The sequence below is a fragment of the Chenopodium album genome, chromosome 23 (assembly GCF_948465745.1).
Source record: "Chenopodium album chromosome 23, dcCheAlbu1.1, whole genome shotgun sequence".
Taxonomy (NCBI): domain Eukaryota; kingdom Viridiplantae; phylum Streptophyta; class Magnoliopsida; order Caryophyllales; family Amaranthaceae; genus Chenopodium; species Chenopodium album.
In genome coordinates, this window is record NC_137856.1 from 11485211 (window position 1) to 11503258 (window position 18048).

Sequence of the window (18048 nt, forward strand, 5' to 3'; positions counted from 1 at the left end):
ACGATTCCATTTACATTAGAGTTTTTAATGCTGATGGTACTGAAAGGCATCCTAATGAAGCAGAAAATGGTACTAATGTATAAGTTTTTTTTATTAAGATTATGTTTGTTATAAATCTGATTTTATATCAGAAATAATAATATGTGTATCAAATATTAAATTATGTTTTTCAGAAATAATTCTAGTTAGTAGTTGATTGTTCATTATCGTCAGGAATTAGATTATTTTTGTCATTTATTAGATTTGTTTTATCAAGAATTAAATTATGTATGACATGTATTAAAATATTTTGATCAGGAATTAAATTGAATATATCAGGAATTAGATTGAATCTATCAGGAATAAAATTGTTTCAATCAGAAATTAGATTGAATATATCAGGAATAAGATTATCTTCTTCATGTATTATATTCTTTAGGTCAGGTATTACTTTATTTAGGTCAGACATTAAATTATATTGATCAGGAATAAGATTATCTTGGCCAGGTATTATACTCTTTAAGTCAGGTGTTACATTTTTATGTTAGGAAATTATTTATGTTAGGAATTAAAATATTTAGATCAAGAATAATGATATTTTTATTTTATACTAAATAAACAAGTAATAAATTTTAAAATAACAAAGTATGTACGTACCTGATTCATTCTCATCCCATATCCTTGATTTAGCAGGCTTAGTCCAACGTTTCAGAATGTATCTCTCTGGTATAGCATGTATGTTGTACATTTGCATTGTCTTGAGGATGTGATAGCACAGCAATCCAGTCTCTGTGAAGCACATACAAAAACACATAAACTCATTATTTTGAGTGTAATATATGACTTGCTAGGTGTGCTTATAATCATCATCAAGAGAAACATCAAAGAATTTGACATATTGCATTGAAGTGGCCTTTTCTCTTGCATATGCTCCTAGAATTGTATCAAATTCCAACTTAAAATCCTTGTATAAGTTTAGAGTATAAACTTCAGCTGCATGTTTTAATATTTTTGTTGTTGTTCTTGGTTTCTCAGTAGTACATATGAAGTTGTCACCCTTTTCAGTGCTTCTCCATCTTTTCACAGTAGCTTCAAATGTGTGAAAGAACTCCGAAAGCTTAGTGGTTCTGTTGGCCTTAAATAAAATTGCTCTGTTTGTTACTTCTACTCTTTGAGATGAAAGAATTCTAGCTGAGAAAATATCCTTGCTCAATATTGTGCACCATTTATCTCGTAGATCGAATAACCTGTCAAACCATTCTCTTTTTTTCTAATCTATGTTTTTGAACCATCTTGTGCTAGCAATCTTCAAATTCAGATTCTGAATCACAGCCACTTAAGCATTTGTGAATCATATTTTTGAATTCAGGATTGGTTTTTAGAGTTCCAAAGTGTGACACAAAATTCTTTTGCAAATGCCATAGACATAGTCTATGTCTTGAATTTGGATAAACCTGCAACAAGAATTAAATTACTTTAGCAAGGATTTTATATTTTACAGTCAGAAATATGATTATTATAATGAGGAATTAGAATACTTTAGTCAGGAATTAGCATATTTTGGTCTGTTGTTAGATAAATTATGAAAGGTATTAGTATATTTTTGTCAGGCATAACAATATTAAAGTCAGAAATTATCATATTTTAGTCAGATATTAGATAATTTATGTCAGGTAAAAACTTTTTTTGGTCAGGAATTAAATAGTCTTAGAGTTCACTTGGAGTTTAGAATCAAGATATTTAAAATCAAGATATTAGTCAAATTACCAGCCAAATTAATTTTCCGTTGGAATTCTGCCATTTGGGCCCCAGTCAACGGCTAAAATACGGCTAGTTTTTGCCTTCTAATAGTTTTCCCTCCTCGATTTTTCCTATAAATCATTTCCCCTAACTCAATTTGTCATCCCAACTTCAATTTCTTCACAAATTCCACAAATTAGAGCTCAATTGTAACTGTAGAAGCAACCCTAATTGCGACAAAAAATCTTTTCGCTTCAGGTAACCTCTTTTTCTATAAAAATAATTTTAAAATAATTTTTCTGAATTTGTAGCTACTAATTGTTGGGATTGTTAGAATTTATTGGAACCTGTTTTAAGCTTTTGTTCTTTATTTGTTGTTAGAATTGTTGTGGCAGATATGGAGGAGAATAAGGTGATTATCGGATTTAAGTACTTGAGTGTTGTTATTGACATTGAATATGAGATTGGCAAAAATAACTTGCAAGATACAGCAATAGCATTTGAAGATCAACTTCATGATATGGATGATCCAGTAGAAGGATCAATTGACATACTGTACCCCGTATTTCAGTATATTTATAAGGGGAAGTATAGGACCTTAGAGGATAATGGTGATGTATTCAAGATGATTAGGAGGTTACCTAATCAGAACATATACAACATACATGTGGGAAGCACAAATGACCCTGGTTTTTTGGCTGACTGTATCATTGAGTACAGGATGAAGCAAAATGGGACTTGGCTACCCCTTGGTTATCCTCATTATGGTGGCCAACCACCACGGTGAATAGGTCTGCTTGAGTAAGATGCGTATAATTCGTAGTTTGTTGGATGTTGTTGCATAAACTAACATCTTTTATTGTTATTGCAGGTTAGAAGATGTCTTGGAATAACTCATCTCCCACAAACAAGAAGAAATGCAGAGTAGAAGATGTCTTCAAATATGATTATTATAATCAGGAATTAGGTTTTATTAGTCAGGAATTAGCATATTTTGGTCTGATGTTAGATAAATTATGAAAGGTATTAGTATATTTTTGTCAGGCATAACAATATTAAAGTCAGAAATTATCATATTTTAGTCAGATATTAGATAATTTATGTCAGGTAAAAACATATTTTGGTCAGGAATTAAATAGTCTTAGAGTTCACTTGGAGTTTAGAATCAAGATATTTTGAATCAAGATATTTACTTGGAGTGTTGGATAAGGACAAAAAAATGTAATAATAAGAAATAGAAATATGTTTAAAAAGTATTTTTTAATATTTTTTATTTGTCTATAAAACCATTATTTTCTCACACATTTTGCATGTTTTTGTCCTTTGTATATTCTCTGTCCTAAAATAAACTTTTTTTCAATATTGCTCAAATATGCAAAACAATTCTCAGTCTTCTACTTCATCAAACGATCTAGAAGAAAATGTAATTGATAAATTTGAAAAAAAAAATTAAATGATCTGTTGGAAAGGAGAGATAGAGTGAAGGATGGACTGGTGAAACTCTATGAAAAAGTGGAAAAGAATGAAATCGAAGAACTAAGGAAGAGAAAGAGAGCACAAGAGAAATTCCAGGAAGCACACAACAAAAAACAGAAAAAAGAAGATCAACAAAAGAAGGAAGAGAAAGAACAAAAAGAAGATCAAAAGAAAAAACAAGTTTAAAATCTCAAGAAGAACAAGAAGAAGATTAAGATTCTAGGGTTTTTTTCTGTTAACTTTTAAGCTCAATCAATATCATTAAAATATATGGAAAAAATGATATGTAATAATTAAAATTTACTAATACATTATGTTTCTTTATTTACTGATGTTATTATCAAAAACTTTTGTTTCGTTGTTTATTCAGGAATTGGTTTTTTTTTCATGAATTAATAATTTTTCGTCAGGAATTTGATTTAATTTGTCATGTAGTTGTTTATTTTTGTCCAAAACAAGATAAATTATCTCAATCAGGAATAATTGTTCAAGTCAGAAATTAGATAAATTAAAAATGAATAAGTATATTTTACTCAGGAATTATAACATTTTGTTCAGAAATTGACTTAAAATTAAATTAAATAAATTTTTAATTAGTAATGAGATAATTTCGTTCAGGTATTAGAATACTTAAGTCAGGATTAAGGATCTTGCTATCATGAATAAGATTCTGTCAATCAGGATTAAATAATTTGAAGTCATTAATATATCTTAGTCAGGCATTGCATTTTTTTTATCAGAAATAATATTATTTTAGTCAGGAATTAGGTTACATTAAATTATAGAATACATATATTATGATGCTAAAACATATATTATTAGTCAGGAATAAAATAGTTCTTAGAAAAGTTAAAACAGGTTTAAGATATATATCAGGAATTAGATAATTTATGTCAAATATTGATCTATTTTTATCAGTTATTAAAATATTTTAATCAGGAAACCATATATTATGAAGACAAAAATTCTTACCTCTGGTATGGCGTTACTCATTGCAAGATCCTGATCAGTGAAGATTGATTTTGGTTCCATTCCACACATTGACTTTTTGAAAATTGAAAGAAGCCAAACAAATGTTTCAGTCTTTTCATCAGTTATGAATGCACATCCAAACATGGTTGTTCTCTAGTGATTGTTTATACCAACAAATGGCGCACATATCAACCCATATTTGTTTGTTCTGTATGTTGTATCGAAGATTAAAACATCATCATAGGCTTAGAAATCTTCAAGTATTTGAGAGTCACGCCAAAAATAGCTCACCACATTATTTTCTTCTCCAAATTTCAGTCTATAAAAGAATGAAGGATCATTATCTGCTCTTTCTTGAAGGGTATCTAATACATTCTGCATGTCTCCTCCTTCAACCATACTTGTTTTCACCCTTGATACATAGTTAAGGTGGTCTCTCTTAGTATGACCTACACATTCTTCTCCTCCTGCTTCATTGCTTATATAATTGTAAGCATTTCAACCATGCTCTCAATTAGTTCACCCATTGGAGCTGATATTTGCCTTTCTGATCTTAGATGATGTCGTTCAACTGCCACTACCAATTCATGATTATGTTCCAACTCATGTGTAAGAGCTACAAAATTTCCTTCTTTGTTTTTCTTGAAACGAATATGAGCTTTGCATCCAGTTCTTGTCTCATTTACCTCCCTTTCTTTTCTCTTTTTTTTCATCAGTTTTACCCAATATGGGTATTTCCACTGAATTTTGTTCAACTGCTATCTTCATTTTACCCTTTGTATGTCCTTCCTTAGAGCATCTAAAATAAAACTCATACAGTTTATCATTGGTATCTCTTATCTTTGTTGATTTTCTGACGCTGAAACCAACAGATCTTGAATGAGCTTTGTATAAAAAATATCCATCATTGTAGTCTGATACTGTATAACCTGCTAGACATCTACTTATGTTTTCATCCTTGTCATATTTGTAATAATCTGCAACAAAAGCATATATAAATCATATTATACTTTATTTTTGTCAAGAATTACAAAATTATAGACAGTAATTAAATATTGTTTAAATTTATAATACTTAGGAATTAGCATGTCTTAGTCAGGAATTAGATTATTTAGATCAGGAATTACAATATATTAGTTAGGAAATAAATTATCTCAGTCGAGTTTTGGATAATATTAGTCAGGAAACAGATAATAATGGTCAGGATTATGTGGAAGTTAAAAAGGAAATAGATAATATTAGTCAAGAAATAGATAATGATTGTCAGTTTTAAGATAATAATAGTCAGTTACATTATAGCATACAGGAATTAGATTTTTTTATCCAGTCAGAAATACATTGAAAAATTGTTAGGAATTAGATTATTTTCACAAAATACCATATTATTTTTCTTAGGAAATAAGTTCTATTAGGCAGGAAATATATTGTTTCTGTCAGAAATTAGACTATATTGTTTCTGTCAAGAATTCGATTATTTAGATCAGGAATTACAATATGTTAGTCAGCAAATAAATTATCTCAGTCAGGTTTAGGATAATATTAGTAAGGAAACAAATAATAATAATCGGGAATCATAGGAATTGAATAAGGAAAGAGATAATATTAGTCAGGAAATAGATAATGATAGTCATGTTTAAAATAATAATAGTCACTTATATTATAGCATACAGGAATTAGATTTTTTAATCCAATCAGAAATACATTGAAATTGTTAGGAATCAGATTATTTTCACAAATTACCATATTATTTTTCTTAGGAAATAGGTTCTATTAGTCAGGAATTATATTATTTCTGTCAGAAATTAGACTATATTAAATTAATTATCTGCAATTACATCATTAAATTACAGAGCATTTAATTATCAGTATATAATAATTTTACAGAGCATTTAATTAGTATACCTATTATATTTGCAGTATCTTCATCTCTATCTCCATCATCTCCTTCTTCATTATATTGATGTTGTCTTCTAAAATTACATTATTTACTGCATTATTCATCATTAGTATTAGTATATTTGAATTTCACTCTAAAATTATCAAAAAAATGGATTCAAATTTATATTAATTTTCTGCGACATCTAATATATACAATTCGAATTAAAATAGCTTTGCATGCAAATTATAAGTCGAAATTAAATACGATCGAAAAATAAATTAGGCTTGATTTCAAATCATTAGTCGAAATTAAATGCGATTGGAATATAAATTAGCCTTGATTTCAAATTATAAGTCAAAATTAACTACGTTCTGAAATTAGATTAGCATTGAATGCAAATAATAAGTCGAAATTCACTTGAATTTAAATACGATATGATATTAAATCGAAATTAAATACAATTTGAAATTAAATTTGCCTTGCATGCAAATTATAAGTCGAAATTTATATTAGAAATTCACTATGATATTTAATTAAATATGATTTGAAATTAAATACAATCTGAAATTATGAACTAAATTGTACTTTTTTCAGCAGTAATTGAGCTAGAAATTAATTCTATGGGTGAATCAGAATCTCATTCAATCATCATTCTGCTGTTTGATTTCTCCATTTTTTTAATTTGAATTGTTTGAAATTTGAAGATTTGAATGCTCTGAAATTTGAAGAAATGAAGTCGTTGAAATTCGACGAAATGAAAGCGTTCGAAATTTTGAGTGTATGACGGCGCTCGAAATTTTATGAAAATGATGAAATTGAAAAAATTCAGACATTTATAAAATGGCGCGTGGGCTTTGGTCGGGTTTATCAGGCTCGCGCCTTTTTGATTAAGGAGCTCGGATTCACGTGAGTCCAGTCTCACACAAAACATTTTGAATAATGATAAATTAACTTGCTCTTTATGTGAGTTGGACCTCTTTCTCTCTCTAATCCTCAATCCCTCAAAGCTCAAACACAAGCAAAATGCACAACCAAACTTCATTTTCATGATAGGAGACCATTTTAAAAATATAAATCCATCCACAAAATTAAACATGAGAAAAACAAACTTCCAAAAATTTTAGGGAAAATACCAGTTAATCTTCATGATCAACAAAAATTGTCAATCATAAGGGTGTAAATGAGATTTCCATCATTAAATTAGGGATGGTATGGTAAATTTGTTATTGACAGTTGGCATTCTTGCCATATCACTACTCCAGCTCACAGTCACACAATTCACACCGTTAACATAACATTTTCCATCAACTTTCTCTCTCCTCACTCTTCTCAATCTCTCAACAATGGAGGTAACTTCCAAGAGAAGAGCTCACTCAATCGGCGATCGATGTCAAACGTGAAAGCACTCCACCACCATCACAACCACAACCATCATCACAACCACCGTCATGTATATTTCATCTCCTCTCTTTGCCATCGACGACCTCACTTCTACCATTAACGACCCATCTTCGAAAATCAAGCTCAATGGAAGGAGCTTGAATGGAGGACATGGTCACCGCTACCCTTAGGGGTTGACCATGCCATTAATTTCACCCTTTATTCATAGGGTTTTCGTTTAAGATTGGGGAAAGTGGGTGGATTTTGGGGATTCATCGATGGTGGTGTCGGGAAAGCTTCAAAGGTTGTGGAGATGGGGAAGCTAGCTTCAATGGTGGAATGGAGGTTGATGAAGCTTTAATGGAGCAAGAAAGAGTACGAAGCTTTTCAATGGTTAACCCGATTGCGGTTACGGCGTCAAAAAAAATGATGTTTCATCTTGCTGATTCATCAAGTGGGGGTCACAAAAGCTGAGGTGGAGATTATGATTGTCAATCATAAAGATTAACTGGGCAAGCCCCAAAATTTTAAGCCTCCAAATGTCATCATATTAACTTTCTTACCAGATTTTTATAAACGTAGAAACTAGAAGCACCACATTAACCACACACACTTTCATAAGTTTTTGTCCCATTTCATGCTCTCATATTTTATACTCCTTTATATAATTTTTCAGCTAATTAAATCCATTTTTATAAATATATCAACCTTCCTCAATTACCAACCCACCATTACAAAACTCAACTGAAGCCATGGCAATCGAGGTGAGTTTTCTTCATCATCAAATTTATACCCTTTTACCTTTGATTAATTACTATATATAAATTATAATTACATAAATTCAAATTAATAATATTTGATTTGATTAATTATTAATGTTAATTTGAAGGCTTGGTATATGGATGAAAGTAATGAGGATCCAAGGCTACCTCATCATCGAAACCCAAAAGAATTTGTCTCCCTTGATACCCTTTCTGGTTTGTTAATTCTCCTTCCCATTATTTTTTTCTGGGAATTTTTGGGCATTTATTGATGATAAAAAAATGGGTTTGTTGCAGAAATTGGTGTTTTGATCCTGAATGCTAAGGACTATAAAAAAAATGGGTTTGTTAATGCTAAGGACTATGAAAATGATCCTGAATTAAAGAAGATTAGAGATGAGAGGGGTTACAACTATATGGTAAGTTTGCTCCCTATATCGGAAATAGTTGTGACGTATACTAGTAATACTGCTACCTCTGTTCCCTGTGTGTTCCATTTGATTTTTGCATAGTTTTTGATACACTTGATTGAACTATATAATATACGGAGTATTTAATTATGGGTGATTACAATTTATACTCCTGTAACTTATAAAAAGTTAATATTTTGAATATGAACTCAATCTCACCTGACCATATTCTTCTTATGTACCAAAAATATATATTTGAGTTTAACTCATGATATGATATTTTTTTTTTTTTTTTTTTTGAACACAAATGGTATTGACAAACAGGAGAATATGGAGGTACTATTAATAAATGTTTAAAGAATGTTGTTGCGTTTTCTAAATTATTATTCCATAATGGATTTTGAGTGCAAATAAAAAACTCACCAAAAAAACTAATACTGGCATGATGTTGATCTTATTGGATTGGAAATTTGGTGAGTATATGTATTTCATAATTGATAATTGGCTCCAATCTGTTTTTTGATGTTGCATTAGGATTGTGAGTTATATTTTTTATTTTTTTTTAATTAATTTTAAAATGGGGGTATTTTAGGCATCACATCTTTTTTTTTACTTAGAATGGTTAACCATGGTTAAAAAATGCCTAATTACCTTGCTTAATGTTACCGTTGATTAAACTTTTTAAAACATGGTTCACCAAGGATAATAACTTTTTTTGCATTTGACCACTGAGAATGTTTATTATTAGAGGTCTACCAAAGAGAATTCCCTAATATTAATTAATTATAATGTCTAACAATTTCTTAATATATATTCATCATTATAATAACACACAATACTTTTTTGTTTTTGTGGGAATAATTATAATTCATATTTAATAACAATACTAAATTATTATTTTTTAATAATAAGTAATGATTTACAAAGGAATATATTTTACTATATGTAACCCTTTTTTATTTTTTTTTAAAAAAAGTAAATTGGATTAATTAATAATCAAATCTAATAGCTGCCCATAACTGTATAGTACATTTAATTAAAAGCTTCAACAAATATCTTTGTGGTCAAATGTTACCAAAACCATTTCACAATACTTTTCCCAATTACCCGTACAATTGTCTTAAAATTAGAAAAAAAAATTAAAAAAAAAATAAAGTACATCCTCCATATAAAGCAACGGCTACAAGGGAATCACCGCCATTCAAAGTCAAAAAAAAAAATTACCCTTCGATAACACCGAAGTTCTGTCACCCGAAGTTGCCGCCACTTGACGACCTGCCACCGAGTACTCTCCCGGCACCGCCTGCCGACCAGGAGCCTTCGATCCAGCCGCTCTTCCAGCCTAGAGAATTCCGTCTGCAGCCCCTTACTCAACTTCATGTAACATATTACCAAACCCTCCTACATAATTATTGAATTTAAAGATATAGATTTCTTATTGTTCATATTGCATGGAATGAAACTAATTTTTCATCCAACTGTATGTTTATCATTGTATGTTAAACTCTAGATACTTGTGAATGCGTGACTAGTTTTTAATCAAACTATATGTTTATCATTGTATGTATTTTTTAATCCCATATTATATTGTAGATTGGGCTATTTTGGGTACAAAAGTGGGGGAGAATATAGATCTTTTTGAAGTCATTATATGAAGATATGTGCTACTATGCCTTCTTTTTTTCTGCATAAAATTGGGTCTGTAGAGTATTATTACTAGAGAGGGGTGGGGATATGTATTTGTTATATTTGGTTTGTAGAGTCTTATTTGTTATTTGCATGAAATTTCTAGATGTATTATTTTAAAAGTATAGATGTCTTATAGATTTCTAATTTGGATATGGACCGATTAGTTGGGATGATGGTTTGTTATGTTGTGTGTAAATGTCGAACATACATGCATATAATGAATCCATATAATGAATTGGATGAATTAGATGAATTGTAATTAGAAGAAAATACATGCATATAATGAATCCATATAATGAACAATGCATATGACATATTCCATTTACCATATATATAATAAACGCATATATTGAACAATGCATGTAATGAATCTAATTGCCATACACATTTGGCATTTTTTGCATGTTAATGTAACTTGTAATTGGACGGCTAACAAGATGGGAAAAATGCATTGGGATAATCGTACCTCAACAAAGTATTCAGAAATTTTAATCTAAGAGAAAGGTACAGGGGGTAATAATAAGTGGAATTGAGAAATTGTCGCTAAATAGTTAAGTGCATGCATTAATAATTAAGGAAGTGAACTCGCGGCAAGTTGAAAATCGGTATGCTGTTTTGCAGGGGCATTACAAAGCTCATGTTAGATTATCTAAGATGACTGGGGTAGTGCGACACCCCATAACAAACAAAGTTGATATTGAAAAAGAGAACAGAACTGAAAGATGTCACAAATTCTTAACGATAAGTACCTTATCCTTTTTTTTCACTACTTCGATGCTATGGATGAACTATAATGTGTTGTAAATTTCCTATTCCAGGACTTTCCAAAATGTGGTTATGTAATAGCTACGAAGGGGTTGGCAAACTCAAACATGATGGAGCAAATATTTCAAGGAACAACAACTGTAGGGGTCGACGGCTGCTTTTCACCGGGAATGGCAAGGGGTAATTCGATCTTGACAAAGACAATAGCTTCTCTTTCTTTGAATGATGGCAGCGAAGAAATTGGATATGATGATGAACAGGGAGAAGATGAAGACAAAATAATAGAAGGTTCAGGGGATAACGAGAACATTGATAGTGATCCTGTTGTTATTGATGTAAATGTATCAAGCGCTGCCCAAAGTGTATCCCCTCCAAAGACTATGCGGAAACAAGTTCGGGGTGGTACTAGTAATAAATGAAAAAGTGAAGATAGTATTGATAATTTAGAGCAAAAAAGACGTAAAGACAGATTTGACAATGTCATTGAATTGTTGGAGAAAAGTATTGGTTCTAATCCTACGGAAAGATTTACAAAGGTAGTTCAAACTCTAACTAGAATGAACGTTGATGTTGCCCAAGGTCGAGATTACTACATTCGTGCAATAAAATAATTGGAAGATGAGGGGGTTGTCAATATGTTTTTAGCACTTGAGGAAGACGAACACAAGTGGTGGTACTTAGAAGGGACTACCCCTAACAACTGAGGAAGTTGAACTACGAACCACTGAATTAATTTTGGTTGAACTATTTGTGATTTTAATTTGTTTGAACTATGTTTGTTTTAATTTCAGTTGAACTATGTTTTGTCTTCAAGTTTGGTGAACTAGGTGTGATGTTTTATTATGGTTTTAATTTGGACTGTCGAGACGTAAAAGTATTGTTTAATGTTTTATTTTGGATTAACTAGTTGTGGGTACGCGCGCTACGCCCCCCCCCCCCCCCCCCCCCCAATTTCGCAAAATATTATTAAGTAAAACTCTTTTGAGACATGTATTTTATGATTTAATTAATAAGTTTATGATAATTATAAGTGTTAAAATTCACCCTTTTTCTTTCTCTTTTTTTTTAAAAAAAAATTAATTAACTTCTACTTACATGTATACTTCATTTAGTTTCACATATCTATCTCATTCTATTATAGTTGTACTCTTGTTTTCACTCTCTCAAACTATCCATTATGATTATACATACAAAAAATTTATATACTTGTATAAATTAAAAAAAACTCTTAGGTTGAAAATTTTATTCGATAGGTGCTATTTATCAATTTGATATTCTAATAATTGTTACAAAATAACGTTGATTAATTAATACTATCACCATTTCTTTTGATTTGCAACAAATGAATTTTTTTTATGTTTCACAAATAATACCTCTTTATTGCAACTAAAAAGAAATGGAGATGTAGTAACATTCGGTTACCGAAAATAGTAAAATTTTAAAAAATTTTGAAAAGTACTTTCATCTCCTTTCACATTTATAACCTAATATGTATTCTCCCACCTTTCTAAATTTCCCCACACTCTTTCGGTTTCTTTCTGGTCTTCTCCGTATTCCTTCATTTTAGTTGTCGATTGGATCATTAGGGAAATGAAAATTCATATGAAATTTCAATTTGTATGAATTAAAGTCCTTCATCAAAATCATGGGAATTTATCAAACTTGTTTGGTTGATAATAGAGGAAATGAATTTAACTTTAGATAAGTAAATTATCATGTCTTGAGGAAGGTCAAAATTCCCATACATTGTCATTGCTCTTATTTTCACTTTTTTTTTTTTTTTTTTTTTGGTCAACAAAACAAGAAGTCTAAAATGAAATTCATGGGAATTTTGAATATCCGTATGAATTTAAGCTAACCAATCAATACCTTAATGGTTTTAAAACTTATATTTGCAACAATTTGAGTAGCTAATGCAAATGCATAATGTGCAACATTAATGTAAATTTCATTAATATAAATTGAAATTTCATTAATATACATTGAGGGTACATTGTTGCTCTTAGGGAAAATTACAAATTTGAGTATCAATTTAAAAAAAAAAAAAAACCTAAATCATTGTTTTCAAAAAACAACTACCAAGTTTTTAAAGCTGGAGAGAGCTGCCATAGTCTTCAATTTAGCAGCAACAATACTCCACAGCAAGAACATTAGTAGCAATATACAGCAGGAAGCTAGAAACAACAACGACAATGGCAGTTTAAAGCAAGAATTAAAAAAAGCGGCAAGCAACACCCAAAAAATATAACAATTCAAAAACAGCAATTTAAAGAAGCAACACGGCACATCAACAACAATGATTAAAATCACCCATGCTTATTGTTAACTTAAGTCAAAGATACTCCCAATACGGCTCAGGAATTCAACTAAAATTAAACCAAAAGTCTAAAACAGAACCCCAAATTAGCAAAAAAAAAATATAAAGTTAATCCATAAGCATAATAATCAACACCAAAGTCAAAATATCTCTCATTTTTATTCACTAATCCAAGTACATGCAATGAAAAGATAATAATGACTTACCTAATTAAAGCCCTGAGAAAATAAAAATTAAAAAAAAAAAAAGAAGACATTAAAGAAGTGAAAAAATCTAACAATTTCTAGTACAGTCACAATTTACAAGAAAATCTGCAATGAAGGGAGGTAAGGGTTAGTACTCTTAAACCTAATTAAGTTGAAGGAAATTTTAAAACACGTACCCAATATTGGATTTTCATGACCTGCATTTCTTGCAGTGACATTAGTGTAAATCAACCCAAAAGCTACATCACTTTCTAGAGAACACTACTATGTTAGTTTAGTAAAATAGGGGTTGTGCACCTACTAACCAAAAACTAATACATCAAGCATTCAAGCCAATCATGTTCCTATAACCTAATATTATCAGCTCCTTTACATAACCTTTACATAACCTCATATGCACACTTTATAACATATTTCAATTTCAAGTGTACTTTATCTTTTCTCTCTTCATCACAACTCTTTTGTTTATCCACCACCATAATTTTTTATGCGCGGAAATAAATATTCTAGATTTTTAAACCAATCAAAAGTATGATAATATTATTAAAGGAAGGGTGGTACACTACACAGACAGAATTACTAAAACAACGAATATTAAATAGAATGGTAAAAAAAAAGGCAATATATAATAAGTAAATTTCATACTAAAAAGAGACATCACAACATCACAACATCTCATAAAAGGCACTCCTTTATGGAACATCAAAAATTTCACAGTATGTAATCAAGTTGGTTATGCTGAGTTTTTGCTTCAAAGCTTTGTGATATACTTCCTCCGTTCTTTTTTACTTGACCCGCTTTGACTTTTACACTATTCATCACCCCTCCTTTGATCGTCTTTTATGAATTATATATAAGGAAAAACATATTCATGTAAGATCTTTTTGAATTCATCTCAATAAGTACTATCATAATATGTAAATTTTATAATTTTTATTTATGGAGAATCAAAGTTATTGTTCGTTAAAGTTTTGCATTGGCAAGCGTGATAAAAGAAATAGGTTCAGTAAAAAAGAACAGAGGAAGTAATGTTTTAAAGTGTATGATTAGTAATCTAAAAGCAAATTTTACTCCTTTGCTAATGCCAATTGATAGGATGCACCTAAAAGGTCATTTATTATTAAGTGTCAGCAAGAAGAAAGCATAAAGTACATGTAACTAACATTAAAAGTTTACAGAAAATATAAACAGGGCATATGTATATAACTACATGATGTATGATCTCTAAGGAAAAATCTACATCAATTATTAAAAGTTTTTGAATAAATAATTCATCATGACTTTTATTTTAGTGAAAAGACTTACCGAGCAGGAAGTAGTAACACCAATAAATACGACATGTATTTGAATTTCACACGTTCATGTTTGGATGTTCCGGCATTTTGTGATGCTCCAACCACCCATATCGAGGACGTAGAAGTAACACAGATCCGAATAGAAATCCTGATATAAAGCCTCCAACGTGGGCAAAATTGTCAACATGAGGTAGGATTCCAAATGCCAAGTTGATGGCGATCCCATGATCACAAGTGTGAACAAAGTAAGAGCCTACAAGAACGTAAACAGATTTAGAGAGCTATAAACATGAGTCATGAGGTGTGCTTCAATATATTGCAGAAAACCTAAAATGAGCTATAATGGCACAATCAGGACATAAACCCTAGAGTTTTCAAAAGGCTCCTTGTGCAGAGAAGATGAAACTTTAATTTCAGGATTTCCTTCAGAAGATGAACTCTTAAAGATAGAACTTAACCCATTTGAATGGTGAGGCTGCACATTCTAAGGTTGATAATCTGCAGCATACTCCATAAGAGGGTGAATAGCCTGAACTTGTTCGTTCTACTTGATCTCCTCCTCTTTTGCTCTGAAATTTAACAAAGCAATCAGCAGACCAAAAATACGAAGTATGATCATTCTCATAATCAGCAATACCAATCAGAATTAGCTGTCCTTGCCTCGCGATCAAATCTTATGCCTGAAATTTTTTACTTTACCGTGCTTCAAAATGTCAGCTTAAATGTAAACAAACTCATCTTTCTAATTCCGTACATAATTCTAGAAAGAAAAAACCACATATTCAGAATAAAATATTTATTTTAATGCCCCGTGAGCAATGATTGTGTTCAACCAAAATACAAAGTAGCAAAAATCCTACAAAAATCAGAAAAGCATAAACATTGAAAGCAACAGCTCATAATCCACGGATGTTATTTGAAGTCCACGTGTACACCGACACTGGAATTACCAACAAAATTAGTGGAGACTATAGAGAGTACTAAATCATCTTAAATACTTCTTATTACTAATTAATAGAAATTTTGCTGATAATACATACCTCTAGGTGCTCTAAAATAAACATCAAACACAACTTAAAAATTAATTAACAGCACAAATCCAAAAAAATAAGGATTATTGATGTAACCACAATTTCATGTTCAAATACTTCAATAGACAGTAAAGTCTTTGTTTGTCTGAGTTATATGTTATTCCTATGTACATAGTATAATTTAAGTATATTTCCATTTGTATCGAACTAAAAATACATACACAATGATTTGGATTGCCTCACTCAACATAAAGATTCAAATTAAGAAATTTTGTTATGAATTACTAACTCCACCTTTGTAAACCCCCATGTCACAGGCTACATCTTAACATTCTGTATAGGAAAGAAGAAGCACCCTGATCACAACTTTCAGCCCACCTCAATATAGGAAAGAAGACACAGGTTGTAAAGCTCTACTTCTTATATAAGTACTCCATCCGTCCATTCTAATACAATTAAGACTTATAAGGCCTTTTACTCACTTCAAGCTAGCATTTGTTACAAGAATTTTCCATATGGAAAGCTTTTCCTTGGATAAAGATGTAAGATATTGTAGATTTTTCTCAGCAATATCAATATCTTACAAATTATAATGTAGTAGAATGCAAAAGCTACTATACTAATATCTTATAACAAAATATTTTACATTGGATAAACACTTCGTACAATGTAGCAGAGGGAAAAATATATATTATAAGATAGTCGAAAATGTTAAATTCTTGGATAAAAATTCCTATTTTGTTACTATGTAAGTTATAGCTTTTCCTCGGAAAAAAAATATATATATTACTATAGCAAAATGTATTAAAGATGTCAAACCTATATTTTTATTGTTTCAATAAAGTCATAAAATTTCAATATAAGGTTCCTAAAATCACAATAAATTCTTGCTTAAGAATAGTAACAATATAAAATCTTACCATCAAATCGTTCATTATATATTTCATAGCTTCAAAAATTAAAACCAACAGTTTGATAAGCCAGCTTAGAAAAAACCCTTAATAAACTAAACTGATAATGTAACGATGATGGGGAAACTATAGTTATTAAGACCAATAATTTGGTAATCTAGCTTAGAGGTACCTTAGCTAATTCAAAAGTTAAGATACCAGCAACCCCTCATCTTCTCACAAAAATTGTGACCTTCACATACTAATGTACTACAACAAAAGTAGTCAAATACAATAATGCAAATAGCAGCACTTGAATTTCAACTTTCACATAAAAACAAGGTCCAAATCAAACTTGAACCAGTTTCAACACATAATACTTTTGTTTGGTACTCAATTACTGAAAGATTGAGCCCAAACTCAATTCAAAACATTTTAAGTCCTAGAAATCTATGACTGCATAGGTCTAGACTTAATATTTTGTGATAATAACATCTACCCCAAACTTCATCAGTACATTAATTTTTAATTTCTATTGACATCGTCAGAAATTCTAGGAAATCTTCATCATTTTATGTATAAATGAATGAATACAATTCATCTGCTGCTGTTATCCAAGGCAATACATCAACTTTTAGAATAATGCACCATTAACCTAGCAATATACTTCTTAAAGAAGCTAAAAAATTTTGTGTTTAAAAAAACAGATGACCACATCTAAAATACGTAGTACAAATTAAGCAGAGGAAGATAATCCTATGTTGCCTAAAAGGCTAAAATATACCGGCGTTTTTTCTTCGGCGGCTTTTGCGATTGCTTCAAGGATAGTTGTATACGGCTTCTTTGATATCATAAACTTCCATTGGATCATAACAATCTCAAACCTAACCATATTAACTCTTGTGCATATCAGCCAATACATCCTTCTTAGGATTAAGAAGAGTCTTAAACAATGAAGATGAACCAGTAGCAATCGTCATTTTCCTAGGTTTGCTAAGCTAATTACCTCTCTTTCTCTCCCCTAAAAATGAGGGATTTTTCTTGTTCTTCCCTAATTGGCAGGATAATTTGCGCCAGATTGATAAAAAAAAAAAAAAAAACCAAATTGATGAGAAAAAACCTTAAAGCAAGGCAGAAAATAGATATTGTCTGTAGTTTATCAACAATAAACCCTAGATTGTGAAATTGATATAAGACTTTTACACAAAGATCAGAAAATAACTTTACCCCAGTCATAGATATACCAGAAGCTGCTACA

At 30.4% G+C, this 18048-nt stretch overlaps 1 protein-coding gene across 1 annotated transcript; it reads left to right on the forward strand.

Moving 5' to 3' along the window:
- Positions 1 to 7274: 7274 nt before the first annotated feature.
- LOC145609357 (uncharacterized) lies at positions 7275 to 11954 on the forward strand. Its single transcript, XM_081664856.1, has 4 exons — positions 7275 to 8190; positions 8316 to 8403; positions 8485 to 8606; positions 10908 to 11954. The coding sequence occupies exons 1-4, from the start codon at positions 8179 to 8181 to the stop codon at positions 11088 to 11090; spliced, it is 405 nt and encodes a 134-aa protein (XP_081520982.1). The 5' UTR covers positions 7275 to 8178; the 3' UTR covers positions 11091 to 11954.
- Positions 11955 to 18048: the final 6094 nt, after the last annotated feature.

Excerpts from the sequence above, each read along its gene's own strand:
- LOC145609357 (XM_081664856.1), top strand. Across the intron at positions 8,404-8,484 it reads CTCCCTTGATACCCTTTCTG|AAATTGGTGTTTTGATCCTG; the intron begins GTTTGTTAATTC and ends GGTTTGTTGCAG. Across the intron at positions 8,607-10,907 it reads AGAGGGGTTACAACTATATG|GGGCATTACAAAGCTCATGT; the intron begins GTAAGTTTGCTC and ends GCTGTTTTGCAG.